Below are 25,985 nucleotides of genomic sequence, written 5' to 3'. Positions count from 1 at the left end.
AAAGGGGTTTTAATTTTGTATGTAGCATTGACAAGTATAAAAAATTACTTGTCATGCAATAACAGGCTGAATAGTTTCTGAATAAATATCACTTGGAAAAATATGGTTCCTTATTATTTGCACATTTCTGCATAAAGCTTTAAAATACCAGATCTCTGAATCAATACTTTGTTTGCAAAAGAATACTTAACAGTCCACTCTATTCTTTTTGCAATTACCTACAGTGAGGCATACCTCACTGTAGAGCAACTAATTCCATAAGAAAATATATCTGTGTGCATTAAATTCCACATATTTTTCATATCTAACTTCCTTAGATTTGATGAGTTGCTCTCTGCCTTTGCTCAATGAAATAGGGTCTGCTCAATATAACTTTTGATTCAACTACTACTTCAGTTTTAACCCTCTGGGAATGAAATTATCCCTAAGACTCAATGCGGGAGCGTGGGAGAATGGGAGGTGGGGGAAAGGAGGTGGTATTGACTCCACCTGGGTTGACCCCACAACCTAGGGACAAGGGAATAACAAGTGATCGAAAATCAGTGGCAAGGAGGGTCTAAGAGGTCTGGTAGGGATTAATCAAGGGCAATGTAACCTAGAGAAATTACTGAAACCCAAATGAAGGCTGAGCATGATAGTGGAACAAGAGGAAAATAAAAGGAAATAGAGGAAAGAACTAGGACATAAAGGACATTTATAGAGGTCTAAATACAGGTATGTACATAGGTAAATATACTTATATATGATGATGAGAAAATAAATCTACATGCATATATTTATAGGTTTAGTATAAAGGTAGCAGACGGACATTGGGCCTCCACTCAAGTACTCCCTCAATGTAAGAACACTTTGTTCTATTAAATTGGCATTCCATGACGCTCACCTTCCCCACACGATTGCTGAAGACATATGTGTGTATAAGCAAATGTGGTGAAGAAAGCTCATGGTGCCCGGCTATCAAAAGATACAGCATCTGGGGCCTTAAAAGTTTGAAGGTAAACAAGCAGCCATCTAGCTCAGAAGCAACAAAGCCCATATGGAAGAAGAACACCAGCCTGTGTGATCATGAGGTGTCGAAGGGATCAGGGACCAGACATCAAAGAACAAAAAATCATATCATTGTGAATGAGGGGGAGTGCAGATTGGGGTCCCAAAGCCCATCTGTAGGAAACTGAACATCCCCTTACAGAAGGGTCGCAGGGAGGAAATGAGACACTCAGGGTGCAGTGTAGCACCAATGAAACATACAACTTTCCTCTAGTTCTTTAATGCTTCCCCCCCACCCCACCCCACTATCATGATCCTAATTCTATCTCACAAATTCACTTAGACCAGAGGATGTACACTGGTACATATAGGAGCCGGAAACACAGGGAATCCAGGACAGATGTTCCCTTCAGGACCAGTGGTGAGAGTGGAGGGTGGAAGGAAGGTGGGGTAGAAAGGGGGGGAACCAATTAAAAGGATCTACATATAACTTCCTCCCTGGGGATGGACAACAGAAAAGAGGGTGAAGGAAGACATCAGAGAGTATAAAATAATAATTTATAAATCAAGGGTTCATGAGGGAGTGGGGAGCAGGGAGGGAGAGGAGGAATGAGGAGCTGATACCAAGAGCTCAAGTAGAAAGAAAATGTTTTGGGAATGACGAGAGCAACAAATGCACAAATGTGCTTGACACAACGGATGTATGTATGGATTGTGATAAGAGTTGTATGAGCCTTGAATAAAATGATTTTTTAAAAGATTTTGAAATCAGGGCACTAAAGAATTATATGGTCAAATAATATATATACATGTGTGTGTGTGTTTGTGTGTGTATTTAACCAGCAGTTTAGTGCCTAAGAGAAGGCAGTACTCAGACAATTCTAACATACAAAGTTCTTGACTTGGTGGGAGCAGCGCTGAGGTGGTAGAAGGGACTGCTCCCGCTGCTCAGCCGCGTCAGTGTGCATCAAGAGTCCCTGACCTGTCTGTTGTGTGTTACAGGTAACAGCTGTGCTGTGGGAACCCCCGCAGGTCTCACAGACCCTTCCAGGGAGCCTGTCTTTATTTTCAAATGATCACTGTGACCTCTTTCAGTCCCGCAAATGCCCGCAATGATGTGGCAATGCGATTAAAACATGCCCCCCTTTCCCAACTTAAAAAAAAAGATGAAAGTAAAAGCTACTAGTCTCTAGTATCAGTTTTATCTTCTAAGAAATAAAATCGTTGAATCTACAGGATTCAAATTTTGAATCTACACAGAATCAGTCTGATTCTTCTATTTCTTGCCAAGCTATAATTTAAGAGAACTTGCTTTTAATGAATTCTGGGTGGTGCAACAGCTAACATAACCAGCTAATAACAGAAAGTTTGGAGATTCAAAGTCACCCAGAGGCATGTGGAAGTAAGATCTGGCACTCTAATTAAAAAAAAAAAATCAGTCTCTGAAAACCCAGTGGCATTCAGTTCTACTCTGACACACCTGAGTCAGAACTAATATGATGGCAAGGGGTATTTTGACTCTTAAATGTCTGAGTACTTTACTCAAGTTTGGTGGATATGCTCGAGATGCTCTCTAGTTAGTATATCTTCACTGACTGCCAAAAAACTTTTGCCAAGGATAAGATTTTTAATTTTTTAAAAACTTAACTAACTGAAAAAAGGCATCGATGCTTTCATATTTCTCTATTAAAAAAGACCATCCCTCATATAATGATTAAAGAGCCAACCCACCAAGAAGGCATAATCATATCAAGTATTTACACAACCAATGATAAGTCTCCAAAATACATAGAACTAACTCACAAGAGAAATAAGACAGGATAGAAGGCTTTAACATACCACTTTCAATGATGGACAACAGAGCTAAAAACTTCAACAAAGATGCAGAACATCTAAATAATGCAATCAAGCATCGCCATATACAAAACACATACTCAGCATCATCCGCAATGTACAAGGCTCACTTTCAAGACTCAGACCACAAAACAAGTCTCAATAAATTCAACACCAGCCATAAGCACCAGCAGCTTCTCTGATCATAATGTCCTAAACTAGAAATCACTAGCAGAAAGAAGAAGGAAAGCAAACAATAGAAGGAAACCGAATAAGCCTCCACTTTGTAACTACTGGGTAAAAGACGAAATTAAAAATGGAAGAAACAATTCAAATGGGAATGAAAATACAACAAACCCAAACCGCTGGGACACAGCAAGAACAGTACACCGAGGAGCGTTTGTAGCACTCAGTGTACACACCGAAAGAAGAAAGGACCACACCAAGAGCGGACTCCTACACGCCACACGGAAAAGGAGTAGCAGCAGAAGTCCAGTCACCAGCAAAAAGGAACCACTACCGGAGCAGAGTTAAATGAAAGAGAAAACAGCACATCAATAGAAAAGAGCAAGGAGACGAGAAATTGGTTCTTTGCAAGGATAAAAGCAAATTGGTAAAGCCACTGGTCACGTTGAGAAAGAAAAAAACCTAAAGATGGAAATCATCAAAATCTGAAGTGAAATGGATGGCAGTACAACACGACTGACTGAAACGTTTTGTGAGGAAATGGTGTCAGATTGTAACAAATGTCTTTTGTGCATTAATCGGGATGATCATGAATGTTTTCCTTTGCTTTACTTGTGTGATTAATTATGTTAATTAATTTTCTGACACTGAACCATCTATGGTATGAATTTTCCTTAATCATGACATATAGTTTTTAATAGAATGTTAGACTCTATTGCCTGAATTTTTGCTCCTGGGTTCATGAGGGATGCTGGCCTATAATCTTCCTTTTTAGTAGTCTTTGTCTGGCTTTGATATCAAGGTTATGTGACCTCATAGAGTAAAGTAGAGGGTATTTCTTTCTTAGGTTATGGGCTAGCTTAAGTAAAACAGGGGCCAACTCTTCAAACCTGAGGCCAGAAGAAATAGATGGTTCCCAGCGACTGTTCTGACCAGGAGCAAAATAGAAGGTCCTAAAATGTAGACTAGAACTCCTAAAAGGAGGGGGGAGAGGAGCGGGATCCCCTAACCAACAAACACTAGAAGAACCCTCGAGACTGTTGCCCTAAGTCCTTTGAACTTGGAAGTAGAGCTATTTCTGCAGGTCACCTTGCAGCCAAATGGCAGACTGCTTTATACAAGAAACAGGATCACTTGCTAGTAATGTGCTCCCTTAAATAATCAAGAGTCTGGCGGTGTGGTGGTTCAGCACTGGGCTGTAATCGCCCGGCTGGCAGACTGAAACCACCAGCAGTTCCCGGGAGAAAACTGGGCTTTCTACTCACGACAACAGGTACAGTCTAGAAACCCACAGGGGGTCGCTGTGAGTGAGCACTCTCTTGATGGCAGCAACTTTGGATTGACTTGGTAAATAATCAAATAGCTAATAATACCGAAGATCAATGTTAGAAAATAAGTCGATATAATTCACTATAGAGATAAAACAAAGGAAAACATTCATATGGTCATCTCAATCAATGCAGAAAAGGCATTTGTTAAAATCCAACACTGCTTCCTCCCAAAAAATTCAGCAAAAGTAAAGATGAGACAGCAACGAGGGGAAGAGCAGTCAGCTCAAGGGAAACAGAATAAACAGGAAGAAATAATGAGAATGCTGACACATTGTGAATGCTGACACTCCCATGGGCAAGGAACAATTTCTAAAACATATGTGAAAACAGGACCTAATTTTCTCTGGAAACATTCACCTATGGCACAATAAAATATTAAGCAAACAGCCTCCAGTTTTCATCAGGTTGTATCCAACTCATAGTAAGACCAAGTGTTTACTAAGTGAAGGCAGATATTCAGGCCTTTCTTTCCAAGGTACCTCTGGATTTGTGAGAACCAGCAGGTTTTCAGGAAGAAGCCCAGTGCTCAACCACCTCCACCGCCCAGGAACTCCTGCCGGACCTCACTAGCACCTCCTAACCATGGAGAAGGGCGTTGCCAACAACCAGCCCTGCCCTGACCATAATTCACTCTCCTCAGTGACTTACTTCACTTTGGACTGTCCTCCCAATTTCCCATCAGGGTCAAGGGGACGCTTGGCCCTGACACCACAATGTATAAATGTGTACACTATGCATCTCAGTCAGAAGGAAAAACAACCAGCAAGAGATCAACCAGAAAGAACAGGTTCCCCTGGTCTAGTGCTGATGCCCCAAATGCTAGGAAATCCGGATGCTTTCTGACTGCCTGGCAAGCACGTCGTTATCCTTGGCTTCTGTGGTGCTGATGACGAAGAAAGTCTCCTCTGTGGTTTGGTGATCACGTAGGAAAGCTGCTGCCGCTCCACCAGGAGCAGACTGCTGTACACTTGGTAACCTCAGTAATTTTACATATGGGGTTTGGGGTGTTATGTTTTTCTTTTCTTCTAAATATCAATGGTTTGCTGTAATATGATGACCTAATTCTTCTGAAGTCTGATTTCTTTGCACCTCTCTACGGTTCAACTCCGTTTCGTTTCTAAAACATGCCTTGGGGCCCCTGACTGTAGACTGTGAAATGGAGTTGAGTGCTTCCGGGAGTCCCAGACTGCTGCAGTAGCTGAGGTGTGGGTTCTCTATTCAGGAGGGGATTTCTATTCAAGAAAAGCCCCTAGTGGTGGTGGGGGGGAGGGAGGGCGGTGTGATCCAGAATGAAATTACACTGGATAACAGAAAGGCCATTTCCTTGCCAGTGCCAAGCTACAGTTTACCTACATGAATACTGGTTCCAACAAGCAGTGACTGAGCATCTCCTGGGCACTCTGGGAAACTCCGGAGAACAATGGAGAATAAAACCGATGTGATTCCTGGCCTCATGGGGTTTACGCTTGAGTGAAGCCCCCACGCTGTAATTAATTAGTCAGAAATGATGAAAAGATTACAGCTGCAAAAACAGGTATAAAGGAGAGGTAGGTGTACCATGGGAGCCAATACAAAGGGGAGCTGACCCAAATGAACTGAAAATACATAGAGGCTTTTGTGAAGAAATTGATCCTCCTCTGCCCTGGGAAAGTCCAGAAGCAAAATGTACAATGCTTCACTAAGGTACAGAATTCAAATCTGCCAAGCTCACAGATTTCGATGAAGACCACACAGAGACAGACACTCTGTGAAGGGACTGTTGGAAGGACTACACCAACAGGGAATTTGTAGATGGGCACTAGCTCCTCCATAAACCAAGAGATCCTACATCCAGCTAAATCACTGCATCAGCCACAGACAGTTAAGTAAGAGCATAGATAACCTAGCCTAATTTTAAAATGTTGGTCTCAGAACATTACAGAATAGATATCCTTTTCCCCCAGAAAGCTTATGAATTATTTTCATGAAGTCTTCTCTCACTAGATAAAACAAAGGAAAGATGGAACTATCGTTGGCGTGTAGTACCTGTAGAATGCATTAGCAACCAAGTGCGAACAGACTTTAACAGGGAGTCATCCAGTCTATTACCGAGGTTCAAATAAATCACTTCTGGAAATACAATATGGAGCATTTTTCTAAACAAATGAGTGAAATCTTTAAAGGGTTTAATTATCCACAATCTTACGTAGTGCAGTGGAATTATGGAATGTTCTAGAAGGTAACACAGGTAAAAATTATGTCAAGAAAAGCAATAATGTCAAGGCCAGGAGAAATACTCCCCTCCCCTACTCTTCCCTAGTCAGATCAACCCTGGAAGATATGAGCTCAGTTATGGGAAGGACCTCCTAAGAGGACCACTGATGTGTTTTGAGGCATTAGGAAGTGGACACAAACTAAGGGTGGTGAATCTGAAGCAGAAAGGCTCCGAGGGCTGCCTTCCAGTATTTGAAGGCTCTCACATGAGAAAGAAGTCGCTTGTATTGTTCTGCCTCCATCCCTGTTCCCACCAGTCAACACCAGGGCCTCCTACTTGACTCTGGGACCCTGGCTCATCTTGCCAGTGCCCGCCCCCCCCATGGGCGTGTGGGACAAGGTGTTATCGTGTGTACCACACACAGAGATAAAGATGCTGTGATTAACCATGTCTATGCAAAACCCTGGGACGCCTTACCTAAGACGCTCTGGGATCTTCAATGCTAATTATGAACACACACGGTGGAGAGGTTTATTTCAAGGTTCCCAACTCTCTCTATCCTCGAATTCTCTCCGAGGATGAGTGCTCTTCCACACATCCTGTTCTAGACGGCACAGGGGAGCGAGGACCAAGGTTTAGGTATGGTACCTGCCTTCACAGGGAAGACAGGACACCAAGACTGAAATTGGATAATTCTAGAAGAATCTTCTAGAGATAAAGCAGCTCACAGGTTTGCTGGTCATTTATCTAGTATCCTATGGAGCAGCATCACAGTCCTAAGTCGGAATCCATCAATATAAGCTGGAAAGGTTATTGATTTTGTACGTATTTTTTTTATTTCATACATATTTTATGAGACAGTAAGGGACTAAATAATGCCGTTGGAATCTATAACCCAAAGGCTATAATCTTGGGAAACTGTCCAGCTGTCTTTGTGGACATGGTCCAACCCAACCCCAAGATTCCTCCATCTTTCTTAATTAACACCCTCCATCTATCCATTGCCAAGGAGTAAATGCCACTCCTTCAAGGATATCAAATTGCTTAGAATTTTGTAAATCTGAGTCTCAATATTACCAGCTCATTCTACTCGTCCCACCCTCAGAGGTGTAGGAAAATAAACAAAATTAACATTTTCCCCCACTGAACTGAACATAAATTGTCATTCAATTGCACGACTGATAGAACGCTTGATGTTGATTTCCTTCTCTTTGCTAAAGGGTGACAGTGTGGTGTGCTATAGGACCTTGCATTTCATCATGTAGCGCAACGAGAGAGGAGAAAAGATGTGGCTACTGAAGTCCCTGACGACCTGTCCGGAGACCAACAGCTGGGAAAGAAGCACAGCGCTGAATGGATGGGTAGAGTGAGTGGCGGCAGACAGTCATGAGGGAAGTGGGACTTCAAGTCAATATACAGGCCACCAGGAGGAGGAAGGAGAAGACACAGCATAGGCCATGAAAGTCTTGGGGTGGGGGCATCCCCAAAACACAGTGTGCTCCACTCTCTCCCATGTACCACTCACAGACAAGAATATATATGTTTTTAGTGGTTTGATAACCTAGCATCTTAATTTCACCCCACTAACCCCCTTCATGTGTTGCTGTTCTGGGGGGGGGGGGGTGTCAGGTGTTGGGTAAGTTAGTTCCAACTCGAAGCCACCCTGCGTACAAGAGACCCAAACTCTCCCCGGTCCGGTGCCACCACACCATCGCTGCCACGTGTGAGCCCAGCGTTGCTGCCACTGTGTCCATCCATCTCCTGGAGGCTCCCTCATTCCCCGACCCTTCACTTAGCCTCGAGAAATCATAACTTGTTGCCATAGAAAACTTGGGCCAGTGAAAGAGACCACAAAGCTCGGTTGAAACCCTCCCTTGAAATGAAAAACGATCTCTTTCTAGCACGTTTCTGCTCAGAAGGAAAACTCTTTCTCGGGGTTACTGAGAGAAAGGGAAGGGGAAACCACATGTCTCTCTCTGTTTAATCCCTGTGGACTCCACGGCCGTGTCCCCGCGGAGGCCCAAACCTCCGGCCGCGGTGGATGTGAGCCCCTGACAGTAACGTTTGCCGCGCGGGCCGGGCGGCAGGGCCCTCGGCTCTTCACATGTGTCCACTTCAGCAGGGCTGCTATGAATAAATGAATGCTGTCTTCATTCAGGGCACATCCGCTCCTGTTGCTCTTTCAGTGCTGCCTCCCAGGCTAAGCGTTCACCTCAGCAGTGTTCACAGGCTAGACAACGTTAGTGCGGAGCACATCACTTACCAGTGCCGAAACTTTCCTCCCCACAAAGGGACAGTTTGCTCGCATCCATCAAATTCCCAAAAAACTTCCAGCCAGTTGGGGTCTCATACAAAGAGATCTTTGTAGCATTCGCCACGCTTCAGAGGAATGAGATCAAAGTGACATCACAGCAGGACCGTCAGCAGGGCCATGTGGGGGATGGAAAACAGCAACAATTATTGTAACCGAGGGTCCCGCTGAGCCTGACTCAGAGGTACACATCATTCTAAGATGGGTGGAGGGCTGTCAGAGAAAACTTGTGCACACTGGGCTGTTATATGGGGCTTTGGGAGAGGAGGGCGGGCGAGAGAAGAGGAAAGATGAATTCAGGTCACTGAGTCTAGTATTTCAGAAGTAACAGTCATATCATGTGTTTGTACATATTTCAGCCAATCTAAGGCTGTGTGTTGGATACCAATTACCTCTACACCCATTCCATAAAGAACCAAAGAATGATGCGTGAAAGCGCTTCTAATTACAGACAATTATTAGAATATCAGAGAATATTGCTTTGGGGAAGGCTTCATGTTATAGAGAGGGAAAGGAGGCCAAGAACGCTCTGTGATCAGCCGAGGCCACCCAAGCAGGGCTGACCCATCGGCACTCCTTTCAGCACCAGAAGAGCCAACGGAGGAGTCACCCAAAGGGGTCACCAACTCACAATGGCTTCACATGCCCTGCTCGGTGGTCCCATTTCCCTCCTGCGCATCGTTCACGTCTCCCTGTACAGCACCAATGGCCCTGCGTGGCACCTATGGTTTGTGCTCACCAAGCAGCTAGGGGTTCAAACCTACCCGGCAGCAAGCAACACAGGATAAAGGCCTGGGGACCTGCTTCCATAAAGATGACAGCCCCCCCTCCCCCGCCCCCCACAAAACCGTAAGGAGTTCAGTTCTCCTCGGCAAGGCAGGAGCCAACATGCCTGGAAACTGACCCAGTGGTAACAGGCGTGGTTCATGTAGCGTCCGATTCTTGAAAAGTGCCTTGAGAACTTTGTTCTTCTTTTTTAAGAGTTCTTCTCCTTTGAACAGGAGAATGTACCTGGTACATTCCATTCAGTGTTCTAAAGGAATTTGCTTTATTCCTAGCAAAGCAATGCCGTGTTTCGGTTCTAAGCTTTCAGGAAAATTCAATTTGTGGCAACTCCCTCACAACATGTTTTGAAAAGTGTGAAAGTACATTAAACTTTAATCTGGATAAACTTTAATCCATTGAGATTCTATATGCAGCTGAGTAATTTTTCTAAAAATTGGAATTGCACTGTTCCTGAATGGTAGAGAATTTGTTAAGAGGGCCTGTTGGGTCTACATGCAGTGGTGGGACCACAGTTAGGGCATGGCTCCAAGGAGCTGCAGGCAGATGCCTGGGAACCAATTCCAGTTCTGAATGGGCTCTGGGCTACCTCCTTCTCTGGCCCTCGGACTGTCTCCACAGCACACACAACAACAGGGTGAGTGAGTGTCAGGTGGGATGGTAACGGTACAAAAACAAAAACTCACTGCCATGGAGTTGACGCTGACTCATGGAGACCCCTGTGGGTTTCCGAGACTGTAACTATTGACGGGAACAGAAAGCCCCGTCTTTTTCTGGTGGCGCTGCCGTTGGTTTCAAACTGCTGGCCTTGTGGATTGTAGCCTAATGCACACAACTATACCACCAGGGCACCTCCAAAGATAAAAGTGTACTCTAATCTTATGAATTTAAAGTCTTATATTTATAAACATAAATATGAGGGACTCTGGTGGAACTGAGGGTTAGGCATTGGGCTGCTAACAACCAGGTCAGCAGTTCAAATCCCCCAGGTGCACTGCAGGAGAAAGATGAGGCTGTCTGCCCCCATAAAAGTTTGCTGTCGTAAAAAACCTGCATGCGAATTGTGATGAGCCAGGATTGACGTGACAGCTTTTGTTCAGCTGGTTCTATGTTGATAGTAGTCACTATGTTCTCAAGACAGTACGCAGCTGCCGCACTAACCCTGCAGTCCCATGCAGGCCATCGCATGGCCAGTGGCAGGGAGCAAAGGTTCTGGTTCAAATTCTGACTTAGTCACTTACCAATAAAAGGTGACTCGTAAAAGTCAACTCTTCTCCTTCTTGTGAAATTAAGTTATGAATAGCATCTGCTTTGGGGGGTTAGTTTGAGAAGTAAGGGCCTTAAATCATGAAATGCACGTAGTATCTGGTTCAAGTAATATTTACTAAATATTAACTATTATTTGAAGAGTCCAGATTTAAATGTTTCATGTCTCTACTTCACCTTACTTCCTCCCTTCCTCCTTCCCTCTGTCCTTTCCTTCCTTCTTTCCTGCGTCTCTCTCTACAGTCGTTCAGCAAACACTGGGCATATGATATCATTAGTATTGTCCGAGGCTCATTGGCTTTATTACTTATATTTTCAATTGTTTTACATATAGTCTGGAAAACTACCTTACAGTCCTTGTATAATGAGGTGATAATAAGAGGCAAGCAAACACATCTGAGATGGCAACCACTTATTTTCATTGGTTTCCTCCTTGCTTATAAAAGCTGAGAGCGTGGGGAGTAGGGGGGTTCCATGCATGTGTTTTCTATCTGACCTGTTCTTTTATTTGAGACCAAATGAATGTTTGCTATGTTTGCATGTGTATGTGTGTATGATGAAGGTGGGCCTGGATTTCCCTGTGAAAGTTTTGTCGAAACACTGAAATTACTTAAAACTCCTTTCTTTCTAACTCTGTGCATACTGCTAAAGGTAAATAAGCTTCTAGAATGATCCCTTGGGGGGGATGGAAATGCCATCCATCCAATAACCATTCATTCATCCCTTTTCTTGGCAAACACACACACCTATGTGTGCACATGTGTATCCTACTACAGGCCAGATCCTCTGGTAAAGCAGAATTTAGGACGGCAGATAAGATAGTCCCTTGTATTTAGAAATGCACAGCCTAGTGTATAATCTAGCAGAGAGGAAAGGAAAACGAGCAGGCTGTCAGAACACAGTATGGTAAATGCTTGGATGGAGGCCGTGCAGGGTGCTCCGGAAGCACAGAGAGGGGACAGCTTCACCCACTCCCTCGTACAATTAATATTTATTTAGCACATGCGCTGTACCAGACGCCTGAGCTTAGGGGAAGTGAGGTGTTCAGGCCCGGGGAATGGACCGCACAGTATGGATCAGCATGGTCAACAACAAGGAGGGCCAAGGGAAGAAAGAGACGTACCGGTCCAGGGCACCACTGGTGGGCATGCTGCGTGCCAGGCCTCGAACCCCAGTCTGCTGGAAATACGGAATGCTGAAGGTGTTGGCAGCGATGACAGCCACAGAGTCAGAGGGGTTCACGAAGAAGCCATGCTTGCCCAGAATCATGTTCCGATCCTTGGGGAAAAGGGGGGTGAAAAGGGAGAACTTTCAACGCAACTGCTGGAGACGCCAAACTCTTTACAGGAGGGCTTTCTGACAACAGAATGGGAAAGGGCTGCTTTTCTTTACACTGCGTTTTAAACACTACATTTTCTTTTTCATGCATGTCTATAGCACCATCTGGGCCTTGGGCGCTTTCCATTACAAGTGCAGGCTCCAGCTCCTTTTGAGCTGATCTTCTACACTGCCCCCAGAAGCCTGCCAACTTTACCCTCCTCGCCCTTTTCCACACTCCACAGCCAGTCGCCTCTCCCTCACTGCGAGAGCGGGGGAACTGTTAGCTACCAGGCATCCGCTGAGGACCAAAGGCAGACAGATTGCTTCCAGGAGAGGCTGCTGTGTCAGGACCCGTCCACTCAGTGCTCCTCCCAACAACACAGGCTGCCAGCCTACCTGTTTCCTGGGTGTCTGGTACAGGGAGGATCTCGAGTAACTGAGGAGACGGAGGGAAAGCTCCCATCATGCATGGCATTATGATATAAAATGGTATCTACTGGGCATCCCTTTCATTGCCCCAAATTTTACAATTAGAGAAGTCCACTTTCTGGAACTAGCGGCTTCTAACTGGTGCTATGAAACAACAACATGCAAGGCACATTTCCAACCACAGGCACAGTCGGTGCTTACGGTCTGCCAGACACCAGTAATGCAGACCTGAATGAGACATTGTCCCTTTCCTACCTAATGCATACGTACCAAGAGAAATAATACGGCTGTTTACTTCTAAGAATCGATTGTAAAGGAGAGGTAAGAAGTTAATTTTTCACTAGAGTCCTGACAGGAGCTATTAAGTTATTGCTTCATCATTCAGCTACTGTGAACAAAGAGAGAATGGGCATAATGTAAGGCCAAGCCCTTTCCATAAAATTACGGAAACTGCTGGTTGAGAGCAGAAACAAGTAACTAGACTCCAACCAGTTCGGGACGGAACCACCTTGCCGCACTTAGCAAGCTTGAATCTCTAAAGTTAAGCATCTGGGTTACACATTATTTCTGACGCCTGGCACAGGAGGATCCCTCGGATGTCACCCACCAGTCTCCCAGGGCCCGGCAGAAGCAACCCACCTTTCCCTGCAAAGTCAGGCCTGGTCGGTGTCAGAGTTCAAGTTAATTCCCTTGTACCCACCCCATCACCATCAAAGGCGGCCCCAAAATCATGCTCTCCTGTCTTCATGGTCTCCACCAGGTCTGCCGCATAGGTGAGGTTGGGGTCCGGGTGGTGACCTCCAAAGTCCTCCAGAGGAACGCAGTTGACAGCCGAATTCGCAGGGGCTCCCAGTTCTTCACAGAGGATCTTCTTTACGTACGGTCCCACCACTGCATGAAGCATGAGACAAAGCATGAAGAAGCAGAAAGCACACGGCACTAAAGCAAGAGAGGATGGGGTGGAGGCCGAAGCATCCGGGTGGGGGGGGGGGTGGTACGAACAAGATGATAACGCGCAGGCGGCATTCAGGGGCCAGCAGAAACCGGATAAAAGGTTCTGCATTAGGGAATACTGAGGAATTCGTGGGGAAAGCGGGGGTGGGGGGCAGTTTGTAAGGAATGGGGGCAGGGAAAGGCCAGATGGAAGTGAACTCTCACAGGGACTCTCCTACACAACTGTGCTTTTCATTTTACCATTCAGTCCCCAAACAACTCGGGAAGCGCTTACACTCAGTGCTTACAAACTATCTGAGTTCAAATCCCGTCTGCCAGCCACTGGCTGTAGGTCAGTCACTCACTCACTCTCTGTGCCCCAGCTTTCCCATTTCTAAAGCCAGGATAGTGCTAGTAGCTAGATGAATGAATGAACGTGGAACCTCACAGGGCTAAGTGAATGAATGAATGTGGAACCTCACAGGGCTAGGTGAATGAATGAACGTGGAACCTCACAGGGATAGATGAATGAATGAACGTGGAACCTCACAGGAATAGATGAATGAATGAATGTGGAACCTCACAGGGCTAGGTGAATGAATGAATGTGGAACCTCACAGGGATAGGTGAATGAATGAACGTGGAACCTCACAGGGATAGATGAATGAATGAACGTGGAACCTCACAGGGCTAGATGAATGAATGAACGTGGAACCTCACAGGGATAGGTGAATGAATGAACGTGGAACCTCACAGGGATAGATGAATGAATGAACGTGGAACCTCACAGGGATAGATGAATGAATGAATGTGGAACCTCACAGGGATAGGTGAATGAATGAATGTGGAACCTCACAGGGATAGGTGAATGAATGAATGTGGAACCTCACAGGGCTGATGAATGAATGAATGTAGAACCCTGCGAACATCTCCAACTGACAGATGTGGAGAAGGAAACGGAGGTTCTGAGGTGAAGAGCTGACCCAATTTGCATAGCTCGGATGAGTGGCAACTGGAAGTCAAAGCTGTGATCTTCCTACTAGACCAAGCCGTCTGTCCTGACAAACTGGTTCAAAACAAACCAACAAATCCAGTTAGGGAAAAAGGAAAAGGCAATGGGAAAGAAGAGAAAGGAAATTAAAAGAACAAAATCAGTCATTTATTTTCATGGTGACGCTGGGTCTAACTACTAACATTCACCTCTAAAATGCGGGGAAGACATTCGCATCAGAGAAGGCATGGCCCACCCCACACACCACAGAGGTCAAAGCAGAGCAGACTGTCTCCTAAGCGGAGCCACATGTTAAGAAGGGTGTTGACACACCACAGAAGGAGGCCAAGGCAGTCAGAGCTGTGAGGAACACGGAAACCACAGGATTAGACATGGCTGGACCAAGGAAGTCGACTTGTGGCTCGCCCCTCCTACCCAAAGGCCCATCATGACCTCTGTTCTCGTTCCACGGATGTGACATCTGCTCTTCAGCCTTGATTCCAATAGGACAGCCCCTGTCTCTTGATGTCCACACTCTAGACCTTTGTTCATAAAGGCTGGGCTTGCTGCCCCTTCTTCCAGGGAACCTTTCTTGATAACCCTAGTCAAACCGCACCTTCTTGCAGCCACCAGAGAGACTAGAAAATCCACTCAACTCTCCTTTGGTTGGCCGTACAGGGGGGGTAGCTGTGAGTCATGCCATCTCTCCACAAGGCTGCAAGCTCTCTGAGGGAAGCCATCTACTGAGTTCTTGCCTAGCCTTAGGGGTACGTGTGGCAGTGATTCAACACGTGACTGCTGAATGATTTGTTGAATGACAGGAGAGCTTCTTTCTGAATAAGGAAACAGACCCATCCTGTGTGACTCCAGAAGTCAAGCTATAAGCTTGCCCCAGGGGACAAGTTCCAGGGACAGGCGATGTTGGCCCATGAAAAGGCTTCTTAACAATGTTTTGGGATCACGCAATATACCTCTGATCCCTTGAAGCCTCCTCACCTACAACTATCATGATCCCAGTGCCGCTTCCCACTCTGGACTTGATGGGAGCATGTACACAGGTATAGGCAAGAGAGAAAACTCACGACAAGACACATGGAACCCATGAACGGGAATGGGAATAGAGATACCAAAAGGGTAGGTGAATGGGGAGAGAGGTGGGGAGGAAGGGGGTTACCGATCCCAATGAATGGCACACATACCCATCCAGGGTGAAGAACAACAGAAACCGGAGGGGAAGCGAGATTTGAAAATAATTAACAATCTGTATGATCTATCAAGGGGCCACGGGGGAGGAGCAGATCCCCAGGGCTCAATGAAAAGTAAATGTCTACAAAAGAATGATGGAATATATGTACAAATATGTCAGATACAATTGATGTACGGATTGGAATAAGATTTGTAAGAGCCCCCAATAAAATAATCTAAAAATTTTTTAAATGGTTAATAAAACAGCAAAACAACAACAAAACACCCAATGTTTTGACAGTGTAACCAAATGCCCTCAATGAGATTCTCAAAAGTCGTTCAAACACAGATAGGAAACAAATGTCCCTGATTAGGCAAGAGGTTGAACTCCATCAAGGAAAATCCTTGCCAGCCAATGACTCTAAATTCCTAAAGTACTAAACAAAAACAAGCAACCAACTACGGGCCCAGGAAATCCCATGCCGTACATGTGTGAAACCTCAGTGGCTCAGCCTCACAAGACCCACTGCCACATACGCTGATCTGACCACACAACCAACAGAGGAAGATGTGGGGGAGACAGCCATCCTGTTGTTCCTGAATTTGATCCTCAGGGTGCTCCTCCCCTCTCCTAAGAAAAGGAGTGTGTATGTGGAGGGCGTGGGAGAGGACGCATGGGGGCGGTACTCAGGATCCTGTTTACCATATGGCAGGAATACATGGGTAGGAAGGGGGTGTTTGGGGTTTTGGAAGAATGACAGGTATCTTCTGTGGGGGAGGGAAAAGCCACAACAGATGCATGTCACTCAAAACTTACATCCTGGTGCTTAATGTGGAAACATCAACCTTCAGACTAGCTGGGCAGAAGAGAGGTCTCTAATATTGTTGCCACAGAAGTTTATCTGCTTCAGATGCTTAACTGCACATTCTTCAAGGTTACCAGACAGCAGTCTGGGGAAAGGCTGGTCCCAGCATCACGATGCATGCAGTAGAGAGCGGAATGCAATCGGAAATAGCCCCATTACCTCCATGCATGGCGTCAATGCGGATCTTGAGTCGGTTAGGCCCAGAGAGCAGTTCTTTCAGTGCACTGAAATCAAAGATGCTCCTCAGCATCGTGGCGTAAGCCTCCACCGAATCCACAATTTCCACTATGAGAACAAGCAACATCGAATGAAGGAAGAGCTAGACATCTTTCGAAATACTGGAGTGGGGAATGATCCTATTACTTGCAAACTTGTGATGGCTACTTTAAGAGGGTCGTTAGAGAGCAGCTTCACTATCCCGGAGCTGTTAACATGCTATCTTAGTCAATACAATTGCCGTAAGAAGTCCTATTTTATAGATGAGGAAACTCAAGGCCCAAGAGGTTAAGTCACTTGCCCACCCACTGAGTTTTGTCTGGCTGTAAAACTGCTCCTTACCCATCACCGGAGAGGTGGGTTTTATGTCACACTGAAGAGAAAAGCCAATGCCTACTTTTCTTCCCCTTCCTTTTCCCAAGCTCATGGCCATCAGGACTTAATGGCCAAAATCGGGGTAGGGGGCCTTGAAGAGGGATTAATAAATCACTGTCCACAAAATTTTTTTTAATTGTCATTGTTAGATTTTTCAGGGTTCTTGACTATGTGCAGAACATGACATGTTAAGGAGACACACTGGTGTGTCTAATCCCAAGCATGTCTCTGAGCCGCAGCGAAGTGCCACTGTAAGCCTGTTCACACAGAATTGCCAGCGCCGATGACAGGTTCAAGCAAAATAAAGCATTCTCTGCAGCTGCGGTCCAGAGCAAAGGGTATGTGTTCAGACAAAGTCAAGATGCAAATCGCATCGCCAAGCCCCTCCTGCTCATTTCATTCGTTATGAACGTAAACATTTAGTCTTTCAAGTATTGTCGCACGTTGTCAAGCAACAACAGAATGTTAGCCATGACTAGGTAGGGGGCTTGTACTCTTTTTCTGTTTCCCCATCCCCCTAAAAGAAAGCAAACGAACGAAAGGTTGCTCCTCAGTCATCTGTTTCACTGATTACTAAATGCAACGCTGTTGCTGTTAGGTGCTGCAGCGTCGGCTCTGACTCACAGTGATGCAATGGACCACAGAACGAAACACTGCCCAGTCCCGCGCCAGCTTCACGATCGCTCTTACGGCACGACCACTGTGTCCGTCTCATCCAGGGCCTTCCTCTTTTTTGCTGCCCCTCTCCTTTAGCAAGGACGCTGTCCTTCTGCGGGGACTGTCTCTCCTGACCACATGTCCAAAGGAGGTGAGGTGACGTCTCACTGTCCTCGCCTCTGAGGAGCATTTTGGCTGCACTTCTTCCAAGGCAGCTGTGCTGGTTCTTCTGGCAGTCCACGGTACTTTCAAGAACCGTCATCCGCGCCATAATTCAAACGCATCGACTCTCCTTAGCCTGCCTTAGTCAGTCTCCAACTTTCACATGCATATAAGGCGATGGGAAAATACCAAGGCTTGGGTCAGGTACGCCTTAGTCCTCAAAGTGAAGCCTAATAGCGTGCACTCGGTTAAACAAATTAATATGCAGTAAGACAAATTACTGAATTACCGAGCCCTGGTGGCACCCTCCCGTTGTGTTGGACTGTTAGCCACAAGGTTGGTGGTTCAAACACACCAGCCATCCCGTGGGAGGAAGGTGAGGTCTTGGAAAACCTATATAGGGATTCGCGCAGTACAAATGGACTCCACCTACAGCAATCCAGGCTCCAGAGTCATTCACACAACCCTCCTGATTTGTACTACTTCCTGACTTGTGACCATGAACTGTTACTTAACCTCCCTGGGCCTGTGTTTCCTCGGCTACAAAACCATGCATGCTCACAGTGCTTGCTGTCTTCACAAGGCTACTGTGCAGAACTCGGCACAGAATAAGAGCTTAATAAATGTGAGCGGTGGATATCATCGCAGAGGTTCTCTAGTCAAGGTCATTTGCTTTACAAGTAGAGAAACTGAGTTGGAAATGACTTATCCATGGTCACACAGTTAGTCTTGCCACCCTGGGAGAGTCCGGGACTCTAGACGCCCAGCCCCAATTCTAGGCGTGCTAATTCAACGACGCAAAGCTTAGTGACCACAATCTTTCCAACGATCAAGGGCCTTATGATTACCTTGAAAGGAAAATTCCTCCCATTGGAAATGGAAGTGGACAAGAGGGGAAAGAAAGAAAGCAAACATGCCTGTGAAGGGTTTGAATTTGTTCTCCAGGTCAAACTGCTGCTTTCCCAGGACGGCCAGGTCCACTTTCAGGTCGGGGCAAATGGCATACTCCTCAATGGTCTTGCTGATTTGGAAAATCTTATCAGTTATTGCTTCTGGAGCAGGACCTAGGAACCCAATAGCAAACAGGGGGTCATTTTGTGCCACTGACATGAAAAGATGAAGACTTCTAAGCTCCCCATTTCCTGTTCACCCACAAGGCCCCCACTCCACCACCAGGCAGCCAAGTATCTGCATTTTCTCAAAGAAAACCCCACGTCTCACGACCGCTCGTGGTGTACAGCTCGTCTCCGCGTGTAGTCGGGTAAGACTGGTTTCTCTCCCACAGAGAGGCAACAGGGACACCCACACTCGAGGCTAGAACCACAACCTCCACCACTGGTTTAGCTTCAGGAATAGATTGTCCCCAAACTAACAGCTCAGAAATATTGTGCAAAAGACACTAAAAAAATGATAATTGTGTCCTGTGATCCTTTTACACAGCCAAGAACATGAGAGCCGGGGGGGAGTCCGTCTGCCGACCTTTATTTACCGTTGTCATTGCTAAGAGCTGTCAGGTCACGTCTGCCTCATAGAGACGTGGTGCGACAGGGAACAACTGTACCACAGGAGCCCTGGAGGTGCAGTGGATTACGTGCTTGGGCTGCTAACTGCAAGGTCAGCAGTTTGAAACCACGAGTCGCTCCATGGGAGAAAGAGGAGACTTTCTACTTTCGTAAAGGCTCACAGTCTCAGAATCCCCCAAGAGCAGTTCTGCTCTGTCCTACAGGGTCCCCATGAGTTGGAATCGCCTCACTGGCGCTGAGTTGTTTTGGAATCTTTTTATTTAATTATATGAACACGCTTATTTAATCTTTTAAAATAACACTTTACTGTGTTCTAGGGGATAGCTTTCTGACACAGTCGTTTGGTGCCGCTGGTGTGTCAATATTTTCACGGTGTCTGCATGCGCCCTGCTGCCCTTCTGACTGTTCTACTTCCATTGAGGCAGCCTCCCGGCCCCCTTCACCCTTGCTTCTTTGCTTTTGAGTAAATGTCAACCATTGGGTCTCAAAAGCGGTTGTTTAAGGAAGCCCTTTCCTCGCTGGTGATAGTTAACTTCTAAGCCCATCTACTGTTTGGCTGAAAGGTAACCTACAGATACAGTTTCAAAGACAAGCTCAAAGGTTATCTTAGGATGGTTGATTCGGAATTCTCATCTCCATCGGTCCAGTAAGTCTGTCCTTTCTTTCTTTTTCTAAGGAATGTGGGCTTTGTTCTGCGTTTCCTCCAATCCTATGTGAGCCGTGCCATTGTGTGCATGGTGGCCAGGCACCATGTAGTCCTTCTGCTCTGGGGCTAAGGGAAGGCTGTGGTGTGTACGGCCGGTTCCACCTGGGGACGCAGCTCTCCTCGGAGCCTTCGGTTGCTTTCATCACTTGTGTGTTGTGAGAGGAGCACCCTAAACCATAGTCTCTATAGGAGCAGATTTCTAGGTCTTTCCCCAACTCAGCCACTGGTGGTTGGACCCACCTTTGGCTAGCAGCCAAGTGTTTATTATGCATCAGGACCTCGTACAAAAGCATTTATCCCCACCACCACCCTGAAATGACATAAAGTGGACTTGCCTCCATTAGAAGTATTGAATTTGATTCCAAAATCTCCATTGGGTCCTCCTGGATTGTGGCTGGCCGTGAGAATGATTCCACCGATGGCTTGGATTTTCCTAATGATACAGGATACAGCTGGGGTGGAGAGGATCCCATTCTGTCCAATGACCAAGCGACCAATCTAGGAACAGACATCCAGAGCACACTTGACTAGCAATAAATCCACAGAGCCATCACGCAGAAACGAACCACAGGGGGCTCAGTCCATTCTCATGCCCACTGGATGGAAAGGGCAGTTGAGGTTCAGAGTTGTCAAAATCCTGTCCATCTATTCATTCTGACATCTATCCAACAACAATCGAACCAAACAGTTATAGAAAGGCGTGGAGATAGATGACCTGGCGAGGTCATGTGACAAGTCTATGGTAACAGCTGGGAAGGAAAGCACTGAACTCTCCTGGCTCAATCTGGCAGGACCCAAGTGTAGTCCTGATCAGACCAAAAGTCGGATCAGGCAGCTCCAGAATTTCATAGACAGTGTTTAGGGGGTGAGGCAGTTTTAGTAGCCAAAGTAACAGGTGGAATTATATGGTCATTGTATTTGCACAGCAAATTATACACTCACTATCCCTTAGGTTTTACATGTTTGCGTGAAAGAGGAGGTGGATGAATATTAAGCTGCATCCTCCAAGTTACTCCTTAGTTCCACCACCCTTCCTAGTGGTGAGATCTTGTCGCAGGCAGGCAGGATTAAACCAAAGGATAAGAGTAAGAAGGAAAGGCAAGAAATAGAAGCAAGAGAATTCAAGGGCACCTTCTCTGTCTTGTGCCCCCAAAGAGTTGCACTTGGCCAAAGTACTCCCCTTCCCCTGTGGCCCCTCTCCTGTGAATCACTCGGTGGACTAGCAACTGTAACCCAATGTTGGGAGGGCTATGTTGCGAGTACCATGGACCGCCAGAAGAACACACAAACATGTCTTGGAGGAAGTATACCAAGGATGTTCCTTGGCATCAAGGAGGGTACAACTTGACCCTACGTACTCTGGACAGGTTATCAGGAGAGGCCAGTCTCTGGAAAAGCAGAAGGGCAGCAAAACAGAGAAAGACGCTCAATGATAGGGACTGACAGCGTGGCTGCGACAATGGGCTAGAGAACACCACAACTGTGAGGATGGCAGAGGACTGAAGAGTGCAGACAGGCGTCCTTTCCTTAAAGATGCGTGCGAAGCTACCGACTCAAGTTCACCTGTGCGTCTTTCATCTGTACCTCTCTAGCTCTACTCATGTGAAACCCATCCTACCTGTTCAGATCCACCCAGCTCAACGTTCTCAGACAAGGTTCTGGCTGGGTCCCTCGTCTATTCAAAAACCTCTCCTAGCTTCCTTGCTGAAAGCTAGAAGGACTTGGAACATTTGCTGATGAAGATCAAGGAGTGCAGCCTTCCTCAGGAGCCTTGGTTTTGCGTTGGGCTGCTAACCACATGCTCAGCAGCCTGAAATGAGCAGCCTCTTCTCGGAATGAAGATGAGGCTCTCTCCTCCGCCAAGAATGACACTCTCAGAAATGGACAGGGGCTAGGCCGCCCTGTCCTACAGGCTTGTTATGAATCAGATTAGACTTGATGTCAGTGCCTTTGGTTTGTTGACGCCTTCTATATGGACTACAACTCAATGTAAAGAAAGACCAACATTCTCACAACTGGGTCAAGAGAAAACATCATGATCAATGGAGAAAAGATCAAAGTTGTCCATGCTTTCATTTTGCTTGGATCCACAGTCAATGGTCACAGAAGCAAACAACCCAATACATTGGGCAAAGTTGCTGAACATGACCTCTTTAATGTGAAACCTAAGGATGTCACTTGGAGGGCCAACCTGTGCCTGGCCCAAGCCAGGGTATTTTCAATGGCCTCAAATGCACGTGCAAGTTGGACAACGAACAAAGAAGACCAAAGAACAAGTATGGAGTAAGCAAAGAATATTCTGAGAACTTCCAGAAAATAAAAAAATCTGTCTTGAGAGTAGTACAGCCAGAATGCTCCTTAGAAGTATTTCATCTTAAATACTTTGGACAAGTTATCAGGGGAGACCAACCAAAACACACTAACAAACTCACTGCCATCGAGTCAATTCCAACTCACAGCAAGCCTGTAGGACAGGGTAGCACTACGCCTGTGGGTCTGCGAGACTGAAACTCTCTCCCAGGCCCTGGACAAGGCCATTGTGCTTGGTAAAGCAGCTCAGCTAGAAAGAAGAACGGTAAGGCAATGGATTGACACAGTGGCTGCCGCCATGGGTTCAAACACAACAAGGACTGTGAGGATGGCCGAGGCCCAGGCCCCTAACAGCAGTAGCAGCAGCAGCAGCTCCCAAGCGCCCCTGACACAGACAAGTCCCTCTCAGCCTGGCACAGAGTCCTTCACCAAACAGCCTCACTTGCCTTCCCTCCTCTCCCACAACTCCCAAGGGACTTAGTCACCCTAATACAACGGATTTTTACAGTCAAGCATGGCAGGAAGCAAATGTTCCCGTTTCCCTTACATCTGAAACTGGGGGCTGCAGCTTTTTTACACCCCAACACACTGCGTTTCCTTTTCTTTGTCCTACAAGTCATGCACCCTAATGCTGCTCTCCGGTGTGAGTTATGTCTAACAGCTCAGGGGACGACTGAGGGATCAACATTCCGGGTGGGCCCCACCAACATCTCACTGTATGCATTAGAACTTCTTGGGAATGCACAAAGCTCCATGAGAGTAAAAACAGAGCGCTTCTAAGTGAAAGCAGAGTGCCATCTGTAATCCACACATGCAACAGACAAAGATATACTATTGGGGAAAATAAAATAAAATGATTTCTATTCAGATCACTAGGCTCTTAAGTCCTTCAAAGATCTTCTCGTGGCTGGAGAGGGTACAGACTACGTTGAAGAAGGACCATTGCTTTCTACCAAAATCTGTGGCAGAAAGCTATTTCTCCCCATTGTCCTATCTTCCAGCTGTGAGTAAGTGTCAAAGGGGTGCCCAAAGAGTGAGGATCGAAGATACCCCAGAACGAGAAAATAGCAAACCAGATAAGAACCACTGGTTGTGGTTGCTGTGTGTGTGTGTGTTTTAATCAGATTAAAGTGCTGTACCAGTAGACTAAATGTTTTAAGTAATTTCCTTGGGTGGTATGGCCGCTTTAAATGCAAAGCTCCTTTTAATAAGTCATGTCCTTGAAAAGAATTGGAGTACTGCTCGGGCCGCCACAACGCTAACGAACAGGCAGCCACCATATGCAGTCAATTATTAGCACTCCCATGTATTATTTAGCAAACCTCGGGCCGTAAATCTGAAAAAAGCCAAAGGATCTGCCGGAATTACACATTCCCACCACCTCTTCCACATCCTTCAGCGCGCCACAAAAATGAAATGAAGCCAAATATATCACACAGCAAAGGGGACAGTGCACCAGATCCACTCAACAGTCCAGATATATGCGGAGAAAATAATGCTCCACTCATTCCCTCTCCCAAGATTAAAAGCATCTTAATGCCATTCCCCTACAGCTCACCTCAAACATGAAATTTACAGCACATCACATTTTGTCTTAAAAATGTGTGTGCTTCATAATAATTTCACAGTTGAGTGCTTTATCAGCAGTTTTTACATGAGAGGCATTCAAATTCTGAAACCCGGTATCAAAAGAAGTAGCTCCTTTAAACAACAGGATCTACAAACACTTTTGAACTTGGTTTGGTGGTGCGGGTTAGGTTTGGTTCCATTCTCATTGGGCTTTTGCCAACACACCTGCTTGGTTATGTTATTGAAAAGAGGCTGTGAGCCCAGCACATTCAGCTGCAATGCTAAATTCGATGTTCCCAGAATTAGAATCCCTTTTGGAAAGGAAACACATCAGGGTTTTTTCCCTGGGTGCTGAAGTGCTGTGTGGCCCAAATAATTGCAAAGTCTTAGATTTCGGATCCCGAGACGAAATTGCCAGAACAAACCCAGCTATGTTCTGATTTAGCCTGCCTTTCTGTAATGCAGGGGGCTCTGCAGGAGCTTGGAGGAGCAAGACCAGTGCTTTCAGGTGCAGAAGCCTCTCTGACTTGGCACATCCAGCCATGCTGCAGAGCCCCAGCCGGCCCTCCTTAAGGCTCACAGGAACAATTATCTCAGCCCTGTTGCCAAGTTCACCACACCGAGGGGCGGTCGTCATCAGCAGCCCCCCCCCCCCCATCCCAAGTCTTCCTGGAAGGCTCACACCTCATGTCTGCTGCCCCTGGCCAGCATCTCCTCGTGGTGACCGCAGACTGTAAACAGCAGCATGCCCTGGCTTTTGCTTTCTTGGTTGACAAGTGACTGAAATTCAGCAGAGGAAGCCATTGAAAGAAACAAAAACCCTCCGCTCTCCGCCACTCATTAGAGCCTGTACATGGGACCCGGTGCCCCTGGAAACTGGTTAGAATATAGGTAAGACAGCTTCAAGTTGCGCGTGTGTTCTGACTGCATGTAAACAAAAAGCAACAGGTGTTTCTTCTAACCGCAGGGACGGTACACAACATTTAAGAAGGTAAGCCCACACTCTCCCAAGTCTGCTGATCAAACTACGGCGCTCCCAGAGGTGTTTTCACAACGCACAACCTCCGAAGTGTAGCTGGCTGTTCATACATTTGAGTGCACACCCCACTCTAAATCCAGCACTTTTGGGTATTTGCCTGCAAGATTAAGAGATCGTTTGGGGAGTCAGAAATGTAACAATAAATATACCAACCCCATTGGCTGCAGCCATCTGCACTATTGTCTCTATTGCCGATTTATTGAAGTACCTCCCATCTCCACCAGCCACCAGTGACGCTCCCTGGCGCTCTTTGAGGTCTATGGAAAAGAATATACTCTGGATGAAATTCTCCAGATAGCATGGCTTTTCCTCAAAATAATAGGTTCTCTGCCGTAATCCACTAGTTCCTGGCTTCTGGTCGCTGTAGGGAGCCGTCGTAAAAGTCAACAGAGGGAGAGGGCCTTCTTCCATTTTCCCATGTTTCCCAGAAATCCAGGCATCAAGATCACTCATCTTTCATTTCCACCACTCGACTCAGTGAGGACATCCACAATGCAGTCAAAGGTGCGTATCCCCCAAGGAGTCTGTTAAGCCTGAGGCTGCGATGGTGCCGGCTGAGAAACTGGAAATACAGATTTTCCCTAGCGGATCATCCTCAACAGACACCTTTCGTTCCTTTCCTGTTGTTGTCCCTGGTTGGTTAAAAAAAAAAAAAACACCGAAGAGCCACGCCCCTACCCAGACCCCCACACGGCAGGTCTTCAAAGCTGTTTTGATGAGAACACTTCTGCCCACATAACCAAGCCAAATACCCCTCAATTATTTTTGCTTCGCTTCCCCGTGGGGTGGAGCGCACTCCGCAGGGTGTTGCAG

At 46.2% G+C, this 25,985-nt stretch overlaps 1 protein-coding gene across 1 annotated transcript in view; it reads right to left on the bottom strand.

Annotated features, from left to right (window-relative positions):
• Window positions 1-25,985, bottom strand: part of PGM1 (phosphoglucomutase 1) — a 74,938-nt gene that overhangs the window by 14,482 nt on the left and 34,471 nt on the right. The window contains exons 2-7 of the mRNA XM_075557134.1: window positions 20,590-20,752; window positions 18,943-19,089; window positions 16,775-16,900; window positions 13,341-13,531; window positions 12,015-12,169; window positions 8,795-8,910 (exon numbers count right to left, since the gene is read on the bottom strand). Coding sequence (XP_075413249.1) covers window positions 8,795-8,910; window positions 12,015-12,169; window positions 13,341-13,531; window positions 16,775-16,900; window positions 18,943-19,089; window positions 20,590-20,752 — 898 coding nt within the window. The remainder of the gene's footprint in view (window positions 1-8,794; window positions 8,911-12,014; window positions 12,170-13,340; window positions 13,532-16,774; window positions 16,901-18,942; window positions 19,090-20,589; window positions 20,753-25,985) is intronic.

Source organism: Tenrec ecaudatus, chromosome 1, assembly GCF_050624435.1.
Source record: "Tenrec ecaudatus isolate mTenEca1 chromosome 1, mTenEca1.hap1, whole genome shotgun sequence".
Classification (NCBI taxonomy): Eukaryota; Metazoa; Chordata; class Mammalia; order Afrosoricida; family Tenrecidae; genus Tenrec; species Tenrec ecaudatus.
This window is presented reverse-complemented; position numbering and strand designations above follow the sequence as displayed.